Source organism: Narcine bancroftii, chromosome 9 (genome assembly GCF_036971445.1).
Source record: "Narcine bancroftii isolate sNarBan1 chromosome 9, sNarBan1.hap1, whole genome shotgun sequence".
NCBI classification, from domain to species: domain Eukaryota; kingdom Metazoa; phylum Chordata; class Chondrichthyes; order Torpediniformes; family Narcinidae; genus Narcine; species Narcine bancroftii.
Window position 1 is genome coordinate 108,239,185 of NC_091477.1, and position 15,311 is coordinate 108,254,495.

The 15,311-nt window shown below is 40.4% G+C and overlaps 1 protein-coding gene across 4 annotated transcripts in view; it reads left to right on the forward strand.

Moving 5' to 3' along the window:
• meltf (melanotransferrin) overlaps positions 1-15,311 on the forward strand; it is a 64,911-nt gene that overhangs the window by 17,184 nt on the left and 32,416 nt on the right. For 3 of the 4 annotated variants that reach the window (XM_069897256.1, XM_069897255.1, XM_069897259.1), the window contains 2 exons: positions 2,030-2,309; positions 9,136-9,293. In XM_069897256.1, coding sequence (XP_069753357.1) covers positions 2,255-2,309; positions 9,136-9,293 — 213 coding nt within the window. In that variant the 5' untranslated portion in view covers positions 2,030-2,254. Of the gene's footprint in view, positions 1-1,577; positions 1,733-2,029; positions 2,310-9,135; positions 9,294-15,311 lie in introns of those variants that run through there. The other variant, XM_069897257.1, reaches the window with a different exon arrangement.

Sequence of the window (15,311 nt, forward strand, 5' to 3'; positions counted from 1 at the left end):
ATCAACTCTAAATGCAAGCAAAGTCTAATTGTCGATGGGTTTCATTTAAACTGGAAGTATGTTAACAGTGGGATTCCATAGGACTCGGTGGTTGAAATTGGTGCTTGTGATAGATTGGATATAACATTGGACGAGACAGTTAGGACAAAATTAGTCCTAATTGAATAGTTTGGAGTAGGTGCTTAATTGCGCAGAGGGGGTGACACCAAAATGACTGTCTACAAAATTTTTGTGCAGTGTTTCAGCAGAAATTTATTATTTTTTGTAAAAAATATCCCTGTAGTTATAACAACAAAAACATTTTTTGTAAGACCATCTTACATGAATCAATATACTCTATACTAATTTACTTTTTGACCTTCTAATGCACTCCGGTCAGAGCTCTCATTGTTACCCAATTACAATGTTGCTTGGAATCACGTGATTTCGTCTGCATGCGCTACAAGCATGCGCTGTTGTTTTCATTGCTGCTGGTGTTTTTCTAGTTGCTGCTTTTGTCAAAGGTTCTCGTGTTTTGGCTACAATATTGTGGCAATTAGTACTTGAGAACCCAACGTATCTCAATAATCTTTTTGAGAATAAAGTAGTAATTAAAGGAAAAGGAGAAAAATCAAAACAGTCATTAATAATGTTGTACCTGTTGATGTTATAATTTAATACAGAAAGGTTTTACAAAGCAGTGCATATTATATTGTAATTTAAAGGTGTAATTCCAATTTTGCTCCCTGTTTATCTCTCTATTACATTCAATGATGGACGTGAACTATGATTTTTGAGTAATCTTTGTACCAAAAAATGACTAAGGTTTGGTCTGGGAATCAGCGCAGTTCTTCGTGCGATGCTGTTCCCAATCGCACACCAAGTTCCAGAGTTATGAAGGACTCATGATATTGTTGCAAGACAGGTGACTTCGGGGGAACTGACAGTGGTACTCCCATGTTAAATACATACAATGCTTGCCGTAAAGGTACAGAGAGGCGCCCCTCATTAAGAGAAAGAAAAGCAAAAGAGAGTCCCTTCAGAGACAATAAAGTGTCCATGGATTAACCTGCTGTGCTCATGTAACCTCTATAGCCTCCTGGCTATTCCAGCATGAGTGTTGTAGCTTCAAATCCTTCCCTCGATTAGATCACGACGTTTAAAAGCATCACATCGGCAAGTTCTTAATGAAGGCAAGTAGTATGCTATTCCAATTCACTTTGGCAGGTCCAGATCAAGTTGGTTTATGGGAGGAGAGATCTTTTAGGCATTTTCAATACCCGCTCAACCTTTAAAGTATTGGAGAAACGAAGTCAAATGATTGAGTGGTCATCTTATTTTCTGTAAACTTTGTTGTGGCGACTGGTTAATTTGGAACATCAGTGGTTTCAGCCCCTCCCTACATTCATACCACCTTAAATAATCCCTGACTAACGTGAGAGCGCCGATACTTAGCCAGGGGTGACTTAAGATGGTATGGGAGTGGGAAGGTTGAGAAGCGACATCATTTTAAAAAAAACCTTTTGCTTTTCAAACATCTGCACAGTATTTTAGAAATATGAGGACATAAGATGGCACAGCATTAACAAGCTGTCTCTGGGCGTGACCAGTCAGTATCACCCAGAAAAGTCAATAGACCAGTCAGTATCACCCAGAAAAGTCAATAGAAAACTTGGTTTTCCAACCTAAAAGGCGTGTTGGGGAAAGGCGAGAATCCAGGGAAAGGGGGCTTTTCCATATTGATATTCAATAGGTAAAGCACTAATGTTTTAACTTTCTCAGAGTTGCATGAAAAAATGAATGTTAAATAATACATATTTTTGCTACGTTTAAACATTCTGTATGTATTATTAGTTTTGTATAATGTACACATTGTTCGACAAGATCTGGATATATTTCTTGGGGTGGTACACGCGGCAACCTTTGAAATGAATTAAGGAGGGTCCCTTTAAAAATAACATCAGTGAAACACAGTGTATCAGAATGGGAAAGACGCGGGAGGTCGGCGAGCGCAGCAACATTGAGTTGAATGTCTCCGTTTTGTATCCAGTTCGATCTTGAAACAGCGAAGCTTTGGCGTGAGTTGAAGATCCAGCCTTTCCTGGAGCGTCTGCGAAAGCTCGGAGGACCTATTTGCATCTGAAGCTGATTTGGGGAAAGTCCGAATCTTAACTGCGACCCTTCGTACAATCATTAACCAGACCAATATCGAACCGGGGCGATATAAGCGAGCTGAAGGAATTAAGGTGGGATCGTTCTGAACCTCGATCGGACCATGCCGGCGTCGGCTGGATGGGTTGTGTGGATTTTTGTCGGCTTCTTCAGTTTGGGTAAGTACAATAAAGTCTTTCACTTCTGGCCAAACTCAAGGTTGTAACGTGAGGCTAAAAGGCTGCGAGTAAAGTCAATGCTCAATGTGTTCGGACACGACAAATGTCGAGAGATTGAAGGGAGGGGTTTAAAAATAACCGGGACACATTGTTTTTCTGCATTAAAGATGTAGCAAAACGCATTAAAACGTATTCTCGAATATTTATTTTGGTTTGAAACTATTTGGGATTTGTATTACTGAATGGCCTTTTGGACTTTAATATGACCATAGTTAATCTTAATTGCAGTTTATCTCGCATCTTCAAGACTAACATTAGAGTAAATTCAGATTTCAATTCAAAGGATCAAATCAAAACTCTAAGTCTGCCTAATTCGAAAAAATATGGAAAGCCTCTACTCACTTACTACAAACCTTGACACATCCAGTCACTCATTACTGGTGTGACCCACACAGATGCAAACATTCATATTATGTGCCGTCTTATAACAATAATCTATATTTTAAAAAAAAAGTAGTGCATGAAAAGTAAGGCAGTGTCTTCGGTTCAATGATCATTCAGGAATCTGATGGCAGCAGGGAAGAAACTGTCTTTGTGCCACTGACCGCTTGTCTTTAGGCTCCTGTACCTTTTTACCAATGGTATCAGTGTGAAGAGGGCATGACCTGGGTTGTGGGGGTCTTTGAGGCTAAAGGCTGTTTTTTTTTTAAAGCCACCGCCTCATATAGATGTCCTCGAAGGAGTGAAGTCTGGTGCCTGTGATGTCGCAGGCCGAGTTAAAAACCCTCTGGAGTATTTTCTTGTTCTGAGAGTTGGCACCTCCATACTAGACAGTGATGCAACCAGCAGAATGCTCTCCACAGTACACCTGTAGAAGTTTTCAAGAGTCTTCAGTGACATACCAGAAGCAGGAGGGACTCTGCAGGTCATGGAGAGAAATGGAATGTAGTCTCAAAAAAGTGCCCCAACCCAAAATATTTGTGACCCATTTCTCTCCATGGATACTGCATGACCTGCTGAGTCTCTCTAGCTTCTCATTGTTGGGCTAATGTTGTGGTGTTTGAAACCGCATGCAAAGAAAAATCTGTCATGTATGTACTCTGACAATAAATCTGAGCCTTTGTGTTTCATCCAGACTGATACTTGCAACCCACTCCTCTAACAAAAGCAACAACAATGTTGTGAATGTTGCAGAATGAACTTAGACACATTCTGCTTGTAAGCTGATCGACCATTAAAATCTTATCATTCGATTAAAGCAGAATCTAACCCTGTCACTTAGATCAGCCATTCACAATGGGGACCAAAACACATTTAAGTAAAAGCCTTGTTTTCTTTTCATGTGTAGGGTAAGAGAAGCAAAAGGGGTAATATTGGAAAATGTAGGGATTAGGAAAGAGGGGGTGTTGGAATGTTTGAGGCATGATAAGTCTCCAGGTCCCTATGGGATTTTCCCCAGCACCTTGAGGGAAGTCATGGATAAGATAGCGGAAGCTCTGACAGGGATTTTTCAAAAGTCACTAGAGGGGGGAATGGTGCTGTAGGATTGTGGTTCCTCTGTTTAAAATGGGCTCCAGATGTAGGCCTAGCAATAATAGGCCGGTAAGTTTGACGTCAGTGGTTGGTAAACTAATGGGAAGTATTTTTAGAGATAATTTGTATAAGCATCTAGAGAGGCAGGGACTGATCAGGAACACTCAACATGGGTTTGTGCAGGGAAGGTCATGCGTGATAAATCTTGTTGAATTTTTTGAGGAGGTGACTTGGAAGGATGATGAGGGTAGACCAGTAGATGTTGTCTATATTGATTTCATGGAAGGTTGGTAAGGAAGGTTCAGGTGCTAGGTATTAATGTTGAGATAGTCAAATGGGTTCAACAGTGGGTAGAAAGTAGATGCCAGAGAGTCATGGTGGATAACTGTCTGTCAGGATGGAGGCTGGTGATGAGCGGTGTGCCTCAAGGATCGGTGTTGGGTCCCTTGTTATTTGTCATTTACATTAATGATTTGGATGATGGAGTGGTAAATTGGGTTAGTAAATATGCAGATGATACAAAAATAGGGGGAGTTATGGATAGTGAAGATGGTTTTCAGAGACTGCAGGAGCCTTTGGATGCTTAGAAGAGTGGGCTGAAAGATGGCAAATGGAGTTTAATGCAGACAAATGTGAAGTGCTTCATTTTGGGAAGAATATCAAAACAGGAGGTATGCAGTAAAGGGAGGGGGCATTAAGGAACAGAGAGATCTTGGAATAACGGTTCATCATTCTTTGAAAGTGGAATCTCATATGGATAGAGTAGTAAAGAAGGCTTTTGGTATTCTGGCCTTTATAAACCAAAGCATAGAATATAGGAGTTGGGAAGTGAGATTGAGATTATTCAAGGCATTGGTGAGGCCAAATTTGGAATACAGTGTGCAGTTCTGGTCCCCAAATCATAGGAAGGATATCAATAAGGTAGCGAGGGTGCAGAGAAGATTTACTAAAATGTTGCCTGGATTGCAGTATCTAGAATACAAAGAAAGATTGAGTAGACTGGGTCTTTATTCATTGGAGCGTAGAAGGCTGAGGGGGGATTTGATAGAGAGATCTAAAATTATGAGGGGGATAGACAGAGTAGATATGAATAGGCTCTTCACACAAGGTCATGAGTTAAGGGGCAAAAGTTTAGAAGTATTATGAGAGGGAAATTCTTCACTCAGAGAGTGGTGGCTAAGTGGAATGACCTTCTGGTTGCAGCAAGGTCAATTTTGTTATTTAAGGAAAAGTTGGATAGGTACATGAATGTGAGAGGATTGGAAGGTTATGGGCAGAGTGCAGTTAAATGGGACTAGAGGAGATCACTTAAATCAGTACGGACTAGAGGGGTTGAGATGGCCTGTTTCCGTACTGTAATTGTTATATAGTTAAGTGACATAAATATTTTTTATGTAGTCAGAAGAGAAGTGCAGAAGAAAAACCCACCAAAACTTGACTGCTTCACAGGGAAGGGGGCCCATTAATTTTGAGCAGATGCCTAAGGGTTCCTTAGCCAAATAAAGGTTGAGGATGGCTGACTTAGATGGTGATATAGGACAAGCAAATATCCAGTGAATCAGCTGTTAAGTCATTTCAAACCAAAAGCAAAAAATTGACTTCAGAATGAAAAGAGTGAGGCACTTGAGCCTTTTTGGCACCAACCTGGCTGCAGATCTTGCTTGTAAACTTTCATAAAATTATCAACTGAAATACAAAGCTACCATTGTTAAATCCATTTCGTTTCCTCCCATGGTAACGAAGGAAGTTGTTAATGATATTGTGATGCAGCATTTAGTGTCCAACAGTCTGCTTACAGGTGAACAGTTTGGGTTTCATCAGAATCACTCATCTCCAGACCTCATTTGAAACTAGTTCAAATATAGAGCTGCATTCCAGACAGTATTTGACTTTGGCATCAAGAAGCCAAAGTGAAATTGAAGTCATTGTGCAATCAAGGGGAAAATATTCCAGAGATGAGAGCCATTCAAAGTAAGAAGGTTTGGTTGTTGGAGGTCAATCATCCTAGACACAGCACATCCCTGAAGTAATGATTCAGGGAAATCTGGCAATTTCATTAAAGACCCTCCTTCCATCAAAAAGTCAGAAATGATGTGAGGGGAATGATGTTGACCATTGATTGCATGATGCTCAGTTCCATTCACAATTCTACAGCAAATAAAGTTGCAGCAAGATCAAGATAACATGCTGGCATGAACTGCAGGTAACAAGAATGGCAGGAAATCACTATCTTAAACAAGAATCAGTGACAATAGCATTGTCAAAAAGGCTCACCAACAACATTGACCAAAATTTCAAATGAACCAGTCATTTGAATACTATAGGTACAAGACCACATCATAGGCTGGGTATCTTACAGTTAGCGACTCCACTCCTAAAGCCTCTCTACAACCTACAAGGCACAGAGTGGTGGAATACTTTTCACTTGCCAAGAATCAATAACACTGAAGAAATTTGACACTAATTGTTGCCCTGATGATGTTTCAGCTCAAAATGCTGACCATTCTTTTTCTCCCACTGATGCTGCATTATTCCCCAAGTTTGACTTTTGAAAACACTATTGATAACTGACACCCCATCAATAGCCTAAGCATACATTTGTTCTATCACCATTTCATTGTGTACCACTCACTAAAGTAGACAAGTTGCTCTGCAAAGCTGCTCCAACAAGACCTCCAAAAACGTGCCTTTCATCAGCAAGAATGACAGGTTGGTGGAAGATGGATACACTCGGTGTTTTCTCAGGTCACACAATATCCTTACTCGGGAAATATATTGTCAATCTTTGATTATGACTGGATCTAAATCCCAGAACAACTGTTGCTGTCATTTTCCCATGATAATAATCCTGGCCTCCATAAATTACCCCCTCCATAAATCTTCGTCCGCGAAGCCAAGCCAAAGAAGAATCCTGGCCTTGCCAAAGGCTCCTGTATCTTATGACGTTAATATATGTAATTAATTAATAAATATAATAGTTTGGAATGAGCTGCCATCTGATGTGGTAAATGCAGGCCCACTCTTAAGTTTTAAGAATAAATTGGATAGATGGATGGGAGAGGTCTGAAGGGTTATGGAATGGGTGCAGGTCAGTGGGACTGGCAGAATGATATTTTGGGACAGACTAGAAGGTCCGAATGGCCTGCTTTCTGCGCTGTAGTATTCTATGCATCTCCCAAACTCAAGTTTTCCAATTGAAGTTTCAACAAAATTAATGGACTGATGAGAGGCTGTTTCTGAGACACTCCCTATCTCTGATGCGATACAATACATTCAGCATTTTTTTTTTTATCAAGTGGATTTCTAACCTGGTACTTTTCTGGTTGAATTTCCAAGACCTTGAACTTGCAATGTTGTAAATGCATGCCAGTTATTATGACCTGCTCAGCATTATGATAAGAGGTGTGGTGGGGGGAATGGGATACAAAACTTCAGTGAGGTGAGTCATGCCATGCAGTGAGAATTTGGAGATGTACTGTAACGCATTTATGCCAAATTGTGTTTGGTATTTAAATGGAATTTCAATCAGAACAGGCAAGCCAAGTATTAAAATGGTTAAAAGTGGGATTTCATAGAAATGTGTCAACTCCACACATGATAATATTTAAAACAATTCAATCAGATTTATTTTAAAAAAAAAATGAAAATCACAAGTAGGTTATATTTTAAGTTACTTTTATGAATCAATGACCTTGATAGTTTTAACGGATTGTAGCAGTTAATTTATGTGAAGAAGCCAGAATTTACTGGAGTTCTGTGGTATAGGAATAATCCTGATTTATATTCCAGAGGACTCAGTGCAACAAAGGAAGGAGGATTGATCACCATAAAATAAGTATTTCTGTCTAAACCATGTTGCCTAATAATTGAACAAATTCTTTTAAATGGAATATTGGGATGATTGGTTAATCATTTAACGCAACACGACTAGCTTTGGGGTGTTCTTAATGGTCACTGCAGAATTCTTTGAAGTGCAAAATTTAAGGTGAAACATAGCCATAAAATTTTAGTACGATCCAGGAGTGGATTGACAAGTCCTTAGTATTTTGCTGAAAGTGGGATATATACCCACTATTTCACTACAAGGCACACCCAGTCCTAGTTTACCAACAATTTAGAAAGTGTATCAGGTGCAAAGAATTTGAAGAGCCCAGTTGCTAGGACACTGCCAATAATTGAAAATGTTGCTAACCTAGACCCACACTTGTCAATTTGAGCTGCCAGCATATACTTTCAGGATCATTGTTTATTTTCATGCTTCTCACTGAATTTCTGGAAATTTGAACTTTGAATTCTTACATAATGTCATTTATTATTTTATGAAACTATTTTATTTAATTAACTTTTCAAGCTTTTTAGTTTAGCGAGCCAAATTATGGATATGGGCAAACAAAATATTCGAGGACAAAGGATTTACGATAACTGCTTAACACACAGTCTTGCCTGATACCTCACAGATTAAAAACAATTAATTAAATATTTAGAATCTTTTTCCCTCCAAAATGGTGGGTTCTTGCACAATCCTGGTCTTTTACTGAAGCATTGTTATTAATCCAGTCCTCATGGAGGGTTCAGTGCTGGAGAGGGTCAAAAACATCAAATTCTTGGGTCTCAACATCTCTGACGATCTATCCTGGAGCCTCCATGTTGATGCAATCATAAAGCAGGCTTGCCAGTGGCTATACTTTGTGATTTGTCTGAGGAGGTTCGGTATGTCACCGAAGACTCTCTCGTAAACCTCTACAGGTGTATGTGGAGAGCATTCTGGCTGGTTACATCAATGCCTGATAAAGAGGCATCAACTCTCAGGACAACAATAAGCTCCAGAGGGTTGTTTCTTAGCCTGAAACATCACTGGCATCAGACTTCACTCCATCGAGGACATCTACATGAGGCGGTGTCTTAAAAAAAGCAACCTCTATCCTCAAAGACCCCCACCACCCAGGCCATGCCCTCTTCACTCTGCTATCATCGGTGTAGGAGCCTAAAGATGAGTGCTCAGCGGCACAAGGACAGGTTCTTCCCCGCTGCCATCACATTCCTGAATAATCAATGAACCAAGGACGCTGCCTTACTTTTCATGCACTTTATTGTTATTATTTTATTTGATATAGTAATGTTGTAAGATGGTTATAATATGAACGTTTGCACCGTGACGCTGCCGCAAAACACCAAATTCCATGACTTGTTCCTGACAATAAATCCTAATTCTGAAGAACATTACTTGCAGCAGGCATTGAAAGCTGCTTTGAGATGTTCATGCAAGTTGACCAATTATCTTTCATCGTTCCAGCAAGAAGTGGGTTAACAGATCTTCGATGGTGTGTTACTTCTGCTCCCGAGATGAAAAAGTGCAGCCATATGAAGGAAGCTTTTGAATCTGTTAAGATTCAACCCTTGATATCCTGTGTTACTGGAATCTCCGTGATGGATTGTGCAAAAAAGATAGCGGTACGATTGCCCTCCCATTCCCTAAAACTTTTATTCAAAATGATTGACCTCCTCTTTAGATATATTTTATTGAAGTAGTTTGCTTCTCTGTGTTTCAATTATATCTCTCAATTGTTTTCCTGACTTGAAAGAAAATACCTCCAGTTTTTAACATTGCATTATTGACAGAAGCTGAGAAATGACTCTTATAATTGCCTTATTTTCTTCAGTAAAGGCCTATAAAGTTGGGATAACATGTATATTAGCATAATTTGGTGTTAATAACTTCAAGTTTTGTTTAGAGGCCTTTCAGCACCATTAATCTCAACATGCGACCTGACTCAGAGTGCTTAAATATTCTGTTTGTGTCTCGTGGTATGTTCAAATCAATTTGAAGACTGGGTTACTATTTTAGATTGCAAATAGCCAGAACTTAGTTTGTGCATGCTCCAGGCATTTTTACAGGATGTAGATGTGTGTTTGGTCTTATTGTGGGACCATTGAGAGTTGAATCAAGTCAAGTCATCTTTATTTATTATTCATTCTGTGCTCGCATGGTAAAGATGAGATAGCATTTCTCCTGGACCATAGAGCGTATTTACATAAATACACTTTAAAATGTTAAGATATATACAGTAAAAGTCCATGGTACCCTATGCTCAAGGAATTCAGGAGTCTAATGGTTTTGGGGGGGGGGGGGGGAAACAGCGGAATCTGTTTCCAAATCTGGGCAAAGGGCTTGAGTGCTATGGTACCCCCTACTGGATGGCAGAAGGGAGAACAGTTGAACAGTTTACATGAGGGGTTTGTGGAGACCTTCACAATGTTTATTGCCTTTTTTCCTGTATCAAGTGTTGCAGATGTCCTTCATGGAAGGAACAGAGCCCCTACTGATCTTTTCCACTGACATTACTGCTCACAAGCAATTGGGATTGTTGCTACACTAGTCTCCACTGCAGAGTTCGCACTACTAGAAAGACTATTCCTCCACATTTAACTCCGTTGCAAACTGAAGTGACGTGATGTTTTTGGCATCAACCCAGCAATTTGCATTGGTAGGCAGAGCAACGTCACATGGTTTGTTGCTTAAAACAAAGTTACCTCTTTAGCTGACAGATCTGAAATAGTTAAAGCAAACCAAAATCCATCCAACAAGCACACTTGTTAACATTAGGAAGTAGTTTATGTTTTATCAATCAATCAATTAATTGAGAGACTTCTTTGAATTAAAGTTGATTAAAAATAGTCCATGATTCTACAAGTCAAATATTAGCGCCACCGTGCAGGGCGGCACGCAAAGCATAGTGGTTAATGTAATCCTGTTACAGGGCCAGCAATTGGGACCAGAATTTGAATCCTGTGCTGTCTGTAAGGAGTGTCTGAGTGGGTTTTCCTCAGGGGCTCTGGTTTCCTCTCACTCTTCAAAACGTACCAGGCGTTGTAGGTCAATTGGTTGTAATTGGGCAGCACTGGCTCGTGCTGTATATATAAATTTTAAAAATACAACAAGATCCTGTTCACAAGAACAGAAGCAGTATTGCCTGACAGCTTCTCTTTTGTAAGCCTGACTTTGAAACTACAGTATTTAAAAAAAAAAAGGGAAAAATGATAAAGAAAATATTTGTCAAATAACATCTGAATTAATAATTAATGTCTTATTGGTCTTTCCTTTCCCTAGTACCTGGTGGAAATAAACAACATGACTTATATTCTCCAGCTAACCACATTATGCACATTACTAACCACAACCCAGAAAGGTTACCTCTATCTGCAAAAACACCCTGCAGTCAAAAACTGGCATGTTACTTAAGACCGCCATCAACTCAGCTGAACAACTCTATGTAGGAATCACATACAGGAAGGTAGTAATTTGTTCTAACTGTTCATTCATTCACAGGATTGCAGAGAAGGCCAACATTTAATTCCCATCCCTAGGTTATGTTGAGCTACTTGTTTTGAACTGATACTGTTTGTACATTGATGATACTCCTGCTGGGTAGAGTTACATGATCTCTAATTGGATGAATGTTGGAATGGTGATATATTTCCAAATCGGGGTAACTGGTGACTTGGAATATAGCTTGGAGATAGTGATATTCCTATGTGTCTAATGGCTGTGTTAATCTAGATGGTGGATCACAATTTTAGGAAATGTTGTAGAAATATTTATGCCTGAACGTTGGAGGGTTTGGAGCTTCTATGATAAATAAAATATGGACAGTCTTGCTACATTATTTGTGAAGTCTGTGATTTTTTTTTTTTTTGTTCTGCTTTCCTTCATGTGTCTGGCGCATAGTGCTCTGCTGTTCCTGAACAGACACAGGGGGACCCAACAAAATGGAATATTTGTTGCAATCATTATGCTTGCAATTGTCATTGCTGAGGAGCCTTTGCAGTCTATAGGTCATTACTGAAGAAACAACCCTTTGTAACACCTATTAATCCTAATTCTGCACTATTCTGGAAAGCCCTATTGAAGCAGCTCCCTGGCTGACAGAAATGCAAGCTGTTTATTTCCTGGCTTTCCTGGCCAACCAACTCCTGTTCTCCATCACCCCTCCTCCGCATATTCCCTCAATCTTTATACTTGATGACCTTCCTAAATGCACTGATCATTCAGTCTCCCCCATCCACAGACCACTGAGCCAGCAAATGCCATGCTCCTCACCAGATCCAATTTTTCTCCCACCCAACCACTGACATCTTTTCACCCACTCCAACAAAATAGCCAATTTTCCCCTGATTGGCACCGCAGAGTGCCCCTGTTTGTGAGCAGCTGACCACTTATCCTGTTTCCCAATCTTCTCCCCCTATCCGTGGCTTGTTTTCCAGAATGATCTGATTCTTTTTTTTTTGTTTGCATGCTCTGAACTAGTAATGTGCTACAGACTTAGAAATATTTGATGTCAATGGTTTTAATGCAGCAACTATTTTATGTCTGTTTGAAGCCATTGAAAAATACCTAGCCTGGTATTGTTGCACATTGTATTAAGACAATATTATCATTGCTTTAATTTTTATTTTGCTGTGATAATTTGATGTATAATTCATTGGTTTTTGATTGTTATGGATACTTTATCATCGTAAAGATATGTATACTTCAAATAAGTACAGGAGAGATTGTAATGTACACAAAAAAGGAAATGCTTGGTAATGATGCTTTATCTATATGGTTTGGTTTTAAAAATAATATTCATATAGTACCATCAAAATTCATTTGATTATGTCAATGGAACACAAGTCTTAACCTTAGTATTAGTCTGGTGTCCATCCAAATTAATTACTTTTGACATTTTCATTGAGATCTTTCTGGATCAATGAAATGACTAATAATAGTCAATGCTTAAGAAAAATTCACACAAAGGCTAAGCAGCACTTTTGGAGAGAAAGCATCTGTTTTAAAAAAAATAATAATAGTTAATTAATAATTGAAAAGCAAAAAATAATTACAGATGCTGGAAATCTGAAATAAATGTAATCTCCATCGAACTATATTGCTGGCCACCGTGACAGAGGTGCACCAAAGAAAAGGTACAAGGACTGCCTAAAGAAATCTCTTGGTGCCTGCCACATTGACCACCGCCAGTGGGCTGATAACGCCTCAAACCGTGCATCTTGGCGCCTCACAGTTTGGCGGGCAGCAACCTCCTTTGAAGAAGACCGCAGAGCCCACCTCACTGACAAAAGGCAAAGGAGGAAAAACCCAACACCCAACCCCAACCAACCAATTTTCCCCTGCAACCGCTGCAACCGTGTCTGCCTGTCCCGCATCGGACTTGTCAGCCACAAACGAGCCTGCAGCTGATGTGGACTTTCTACCCCCTCCATAAATCTTCGTCCGCGAAGCCAAGCCAAAGAAAGAAAAGAAGATATTGCTATTGCAATTTATTGATTAATGTATAATTAATTGTTTAATCTGTGAGGCAAAATATTGCTTTACGAGATTGGATGGCTGGATTAGTGATTTCAATGGACATCAGTTGTGTAATATGTTTGGTCCGAGCACTGATCATAGATTACTTGGATCAATCAGATTCTATTAATCATTTGGGAAAAGTTCACACATGATTTGAGTAAATATAACCCATTGGCTATTTGAAAACAGGATGTGTTTGAAAGTGCCTTTAATTCATTGAATGAGGAAGTATTAATGGGTCATATCAATTATCGCTCATTACTTGAGAGTCAAAAGGAGGTTATCGTTTCATGTTCGAGTCAAAAGACTTTTACAGAAATGTAGACTACAATTTTAGTATTTAAGCTAATTTATTACAGATCAGGTGCTAAACTGAAGTTTTATGGACCTAAAAATCACTCTGTACTGTGATGGATTATATTATATTTTATATTGTATATAAAATATGTTTGAAGGAGATAGATTGTGGGGGTAGTGTAGGTCACAAACAAACACTTCACAAAACCGATCTCATTTAAAATGCCAGAGCTCTGCTCAAGCCAGACTGTCCAGTGCCTTTGCAAAAACTTTGAAGAGTGCCCATAGAGACTTCACAAGGAGGTGTTAATTGGACATGCTGTGGAGTAATGGATTATTGTTTTTGAAAACAACAGATGAGCACACTCAGAAGATTTCGATGCCGAAATCTGACTGAATGCAGTTTGCTGTTCTAAAAATGACATGTGGTTTTGCAAATAGAGACAAGGGGGGGAGGGAGAGAAGGGGGGGAGGGAGAGAAGGGGGGGAGGGAGGGAGAGAAGGGGGGGAGGGAGGGAGAGAAGGGGGGGAGGGAGGGAGAGAAGGGGGGGAGGGAGGGAGAGAAGGGGGGGAGGGAGGGAGAGAAGGGGGGGAGGGAGGGAGAGAAGGGGGGGAGGGAGGGAGAGAAGGGGGGGAGGGAGGGAGAGAAGGGGGGGAGGGAGGGAGAGAAGGGGGGGAGGGAGGGAGAGAAGGGGGGGAGGGAGGGAGAGAAGGGGGGGAGGGAGGGAGAGAAGGGGGGGAGGGAGGGAGAGAAGGGGGGGAGGGAGGGAGAGAAGGGGGGAGGGAGGGAGAGAAGGGGGGGAGGGAGGGAGAGAAGGGGGAGGGGGGGAGAGAAGGGGGGAGGGGGGGAGAGAAGGGGGGGAGGGGGGGAGAGAAGGGGGGGAGGGGGGGAGAGAAGGGGGGGAGGGGGGGAGAGAAGGGGGGGAGGGGGGGAGAGAAGGGGGGGAGGGAGGGAGAGAAGGGGGGGAGGGAGGGAGAGAAAACAGGTTTTGTGTGTGTGAGAGAGAGAGAGAGAGAGAGAGAGAACTGGTTTGGTTTCTGCAGCATGGCAAGCTGGTGGCTTGTTTAAAACCCATGTGGTCCATCCAAGAGGAAATAGCTGGCTAGAATGTTTTTCCTGAAATAGGGGAAATAAAAAGGAACTCTGTGGTGACCTGCAGAAGAAGATGTTATCATTTGGAAAACCCTGATGGGGCAAGTTTCTTCAGTAAGACACTAAAGTAACTGATGGAAGTAAATTAATTTGTGTCCGTCCAACGAGGAATGAATCTATCTCTGAAAACCGACAAGAACCTTCCTGGTGAAAATGCATAAATGATAAATTCTGTGCACGGTGTAAGAATTGCCTGATACCAGTGAACTTGGAGGAGTGAGAAGTGAGATTGGACTGTGAATCAAAGAACTTTTCTGAACTTGTACACATTGCATACACGTGCGCTTAGAATTAGAATGGGGTTGTTAATAGTAATAAGTTAAAGTTCAATCCTCTTTTTATGTTTAAAGAAAATTAAAAACTGCTTTTGTTTAAGTAAGCATTTGTCTTGGTGAATTTCTATTGCTGCTGGGTTTTGGGGTCCTCCGGGCCCATAACATTATTATTTGAGTGAAAAGCTCAAAGTTATTTCCCATTGACTGTGCCAATGTGTAATCTTCATTCAACGGCAAGGAGAGACTATTTAAATATCAACAATTTTGGTTTATTGGAGCTTGTGAACAAATTGTCATGTTTCCTCCTTTGCAACAGTAAGTACAATTGGAAAGTATGTTACACCTATGTTTTTGGATTCAGGTTCTTTCAACAATTAGACGATGCTGCTATTATTTAT